This window comes from Trichechus manatus, unplaced genomic scaffold, assembly GCF_000243295.1.
Source record: "Trichechus manatus latirostris isolate Lorelei unplaced genomic scaffold, TriManLat1.0 scaffold00197, whole genome shotgun sequence".
NCBI classification, from domain to species: Eukaryota; Metazoa; Chordata; class Mammalia; order Sirenia; family Trichechidae; genus Trichechus; species Trichechus manatus.
Window position 1 is genome coordinate 1,943,262 of NW_004444133.1, and position 4,875 is coordinate 1,948,136.

A 4,875-nucleotide genomic window follows, 5' to 3' on the forward strand; every position below is an offset into this window, starting at 1 on the left:
GACCAGACCATCCATGTGAAGCATGACTTCACATCTGGTGTGAACGTGGAGAATGCGGCCCACCCCTGCGTGAGGGCCCCCTGTGCCCACGGGGGCAGCTGCCGGCCCAGGAAGGAGGGCTATGAGTGCGACTGCCCCTTGGGCTTCGAGGGGCTGCACTGCCAGAAAGGTAGGCACTGCTTCTGGCAGGGAGGGGAGGCGCAGGCTGCGAGGGGACCGCTACTCTAAACAAAGATTTAGTACAGCCATACTGATTATTTTTATTAATGATTTCAATAAATTATTAGATGAATAATTATATATAAATACAAGTATGAACAACCTTCTAAAGAGTGCTATTTTCCATGCTACCTAACTTCTCTGTGCCTCAATTTCCTCAACTGTAAAATGGGAGTAATAATAACAATAGTATCTAACTCTGAGGGGTGTGACGTAGATTAAATAAGGTAATACTTATAAAAGGAACCCTGGTGACGCAACAGTTGAGTGCTCAGCTGCTAACCTAAACGTTGGCAGTTCAAACCCACCCAGTGGCTTAAGAAAGACTCCCATAAAGATTCAGCCTAGGAAACCCTATGGGGCAGTTCTGCTCTGTCATACGGGATCACTATGAATCGGAATCGACTCAACAGCATCCAACAACAATGCTCATAAAGCATTTAGAGGAGTGCCTGGTAAGTGCTCAACTATACTAACCAAAAACCAAATCCATTGCCATCCAGTTGATTCCAACTCATAGTGACCCTATAGGACAGAGTAGACCTGCCCCATAGGGTTTCCAAGGAGCAGCTGGTGGATTCGTACTGCCAACCTATTGGTTAGCATCTGTAGATTATTATTCCTGATGACAAAAATCAAATCCATTAGCAGGTGCTGTGAGCTTCTCAGCTTCAGCTTGCCCTTGTCTGAAAGCTTGGGCAGCCACAGACCATGAGTCCCTGCTGGACTGAGCTTTTTGCTCATCTGCCCAAGGGAAGCAGAGGCCAAGGCCCTGGTGTTAGAACAGAACTGCCCACAAACAGCCATCATCATTGGACCTTCTTGTTTCTGAATGTCAGTATGGGCTCACCTGCCCAAGAACTAATTAAAAAAGAAAAAAAAAAGCAGATTGAGCCCTAGTTAGGAGATTTGACACTTCTTCCTTCTCACCTCTTGATGGCAAAGGATGGCCAGGCCAGAAACTCAGGCAAATCCTGGAGCAGTTCCACTTGCCTTGCCCGCCGTGGTACCTTCATGATCGCCCTTTCTCCCTGCAAGTTTGAAGGCTGCCATGAGTTAGTTGGAAGGAGGAGAACCTGCACCCAGACAGAGTGTGGGCATCGAGCTCCCACTGAGCCTGTGGGCTGCTCTCAGGGCCCCTCAGTCTCTCTGAACAGCAGCAACTGCAAAGCATTTAGCCTCCCTCCCAACCTCAGGAGCTCACCAACAGGAGGAGCCAGGGAGTCCTTCCTCTAACTCACAGCCACTTCCCAGGCCAACAAGAACCATATGGTTTGATTTTGGTGGTCCCCTAGTCTTCCATTTGGGGGCTCACTTTAGGTGTTGTCTTCTACCTCAACCTCAGCACCCCAAGCAGCAGCCCGGTCCCTAGGCCCCCTTCCCTCTCACCACGTTGTGGTTGTTAGGTGCCATTGAGTTGATTAGGACTCATAGTGACCCCCCCCCCAAAATATACTCCCCGTCCTTTCCTCTTCCTTTACTCTCACCATAGTTTATCCATCTTGTGTCTCAGTCCTTCAGAAATCTTTTCTCTGCTAAGTTACTAGGAAGTTAAAGCAGGGTTTCACAAAGTTCCTGTAAAAAACTAAGTTCTGAGGAATATCCATGGCTGTTTTACACGCACACATAGACAAACTCATACATTCACACACACAAAATGAGAGGGTTGTTCCGTGGACAAATAAATTTGGGTAACGCTGAGTTATCCAAACAGAGTTAAATAGCTCTCTCTACTGCAGGACTTGTCGGAGACTTTGCTCTGCTCTGTGTGCCCAAGAGGGGTGTACATAACACAGCTCTTTTCTCCTGAGGTTCTTCCCACCAGTAATGGACAGGTCACTTGGGAAAGAACTTCTGCACTCCGGTTGGTTCTCCCTTCCCTGCATTTCAGAGAACAGCTTGGACTCAGACTGTGCAGGTGCCTGCAGACCACTAGATGGGGGTGTTTCACCGTAGCAGGTGGGCTGCTCAGAACACACTGCAGACATGGACAGCTACCGAGGCAAAGCTTCAGCTTCAGGGCACATGTTCCTCAGGGATGCACAGTCTTAAGATCAGATTTTGTCTGCTCAGTACTGATTCGCCATGCACTCAAGATTTAGAAAATTTTAAGTTGTATCTAGTAGAGTCACATCATATTGCTAGGATTGATTTGGGTGATTTTTTTTCTTTTGGTCCCAACATATTTTTTTTTAAATAACCTCAGTAAATATGTTGTTGTTAGTTGCTTTTGAGTCAGTTCCAACTCACGGCAAGTCCATGCGTGCAGAGTAGAACTGCTCCACAGGGTTTTCAAAGCTGTGCCGTTTTGGAGGCAGATCACCAGGCTTGTCTTCTGAGGTTCCTCTGGGTGGTTTCGAATCACCAACCTTTTGGCTAGTAGTCAAGCGCTTAACCCTTTGTGCCACCCAGGGACTCCTTCAGTAAATAGAGCTCATATTTTAAAAACAACAACAAAAAAACCTCAGTATATAAAAATACAAATTAATAAAACATGAATAAACTACGCATACTACAAGGGATTTCTTTTCTTAGAATGCTGTATCATTAAGTAGTTGAAAATTTGAGGCTGTTTAACCCAGATGTTGGTCTTTAGGTAGTTGAAAGGCTGGCAGTATAGAAAAAGTTATTATATTTTTACTTTGTGGCTACAGATTCAGCTTAATGTAATAAAGAATTCTGTATCGAGTAGAATCCGCCGACAGTGGAACACGCTGCCCTGTGAATTAGTCAGTCTCATTGTGGAAAGTGTTTGCTCAGGGGCTGGATGGCCAGCCATCAAGACTGTAGTGAAGAGAAATACAGGTGATGGGGAAAGCTAGCCTACGACACCCCCGGGTCTTCTTCCTCTAGGGTCCTGTGATCCAAGGAAAGAGCCAGCCCTCTCTTCTACTCTTTAGGGCCTATGTGAATTTCAGGTCCCTCAAGTGGAAAATTTGCTTTGCCTGGACTGCTGGGCTTGGAGGCTGCTACTCATTGGCGTATTGTTTTGTGTATCACCAGATAACACAAGCTTTTAGAAAGACATGGGAGGGATCGATAAAAACACGTTTCCATGAAAGCATCAGTAAGGATGCTATCTCAGAGAAAAGACAATGTAGAAAAAATTAGGTATAAAGGTTTAGGTTAAAATATAATCATGTTTACAATATTTAAGCAAACCACAGTGCCATCAGAAAGTGCTAGATGGTTATTTCCAGTATTTTAGGGTGGAATTTATTTTATCCACATATACTAACTAAACTGAGTATTTTTTCACCATTTTGTATTCAAATGGTGACATTTCTGGAGGATGTCCTTGCCCTTTGTTAATCACAAAATAACCAGGTCTGTGGAATTTTGTGAAGGGAGAGGGAAATAGGGTGATAGTTTCCACGATGGAGGGAAAAGAGGCAGCTGGCTGGCTTAGCATTCCTTTTTCCACGTGCAGCCTAGAGCCAGGAAAGTAATCATCTTTGATAAGGTAAGTAACTCTTTAGCAAAGAACTGTTTTTCCAGGTTTGGAGTTAAGGTTTAAAATAAATATGGATTGTAAGTTCAGGTTAGGGGAGCCTCAGAAGTGTCAGACAACTTATTATAAACATCGTGGCCCCCCGACTCCCTCCCCCCACCACCATTAAGCCGAGATGGGAGAGGGGAGGCAGGGTAACCGGGAAAGATTTCCAGTGGCCCCTGTTGGGATTCAAATTCACACTCCCTAGGAGGACACTCTGGGCTGGGCAGGGCTTTGTGAGGGAAACAAGGCCGGTTTCAAGTCAGCTGCTTGAACCAAAGCAATCGGGGTTTGACAATGACTGAAATTCTGACTCTCCCTGTTTTGTTTCATGCTGGCACCGGGCAGAGTGTGGGAACTACTGCCTCAACAGTAAGTACAGTAAGTTCTCTGAGAGCTGATGAAAGCGCTCTGGACTCGTGCCAGGGCCTGCCAGGGCAGGCCGTGCAGCCAACCACATGCAGAGGGGAGCCAGGGTAGATGGTGGAAGAGGGGGACATACCTACCCAGGAGGCAGAAATTCTCCCTCCAAGGCCCTGGCCTGAGAAGACGCTTGTTTCCCAGCTGGACCGCGGGTAGAACCTGAGCTTGGGGCTTAGCAGGTAGCTGGACGGGCTCAGACAGACTCCACTTGAGGCTCTGTGTGCAGAGCTGACTTGTGACAAGCACATCCTGATCATTTCAAGGAGTTCAAGGGAACCATGGCTATTGACCACAGGCCCACATCCATGGCCGACAGCAGCAGGGATGGCCCCTGGCTGTACCTGTCACCTTGGGTGTGAGCCAAACCCAGTAGGGGCTCCTTTGGTTATATATGCCTCTGGGGAGGATGCCTAGTCAACTTGGATACTCTCTCTTCCTTCTCCCCTCTCAGCGCTGGTGTTCTGAAACCAGGGGGTGCCATCCCAACCAAGAGCTCCCTTTTACCTTCTCCAGTTTTTCCTACCTTTTATTTATTTTCACACTTTCTTTTTTCTTTTTTGTCTTTTTTTATTTTCCTTCTTTTTATTTTTATTCATTTGTTCATGATCTCTTTATTCTTTTCAGCCTCCTCCACTTTTGCTCTCTCATTTCCCTTCCCATCCTCCATTTTCCCTCTCATTTCTAGTAACATTCCTGTGGCTTCCTTCTCTCCCCTCCTTTCTCTGGTTCCCTTTCTCTCC

At 46.5% G+C, this 4,875-nt stretch overlaps 1 protein-coding gene across 1 annotated transcript in view; it reads left to right on the forward strand.

The window, feature by feature from the left end:
- The window catches only part of EGFLAM (EGF like, fibronectin type III and laminin G domains), a 66,144-nt gene that overhangs the window by 33,754 nt on the left and 27,515 nt on the right, over window positions 1-4,875 (forward strand). The window contains exon 9 of the mRNA XM_012558919.2: window positions 1-169. This exon is cut by the window's left edge and continues 10 nt beyond it. Within this exon, the coding sequence (XP_012414373.2) occupies window positions 1-169 (169 nt within the window). The remainder of the gene's footprint in view (window positions 170-4,875) is intronic.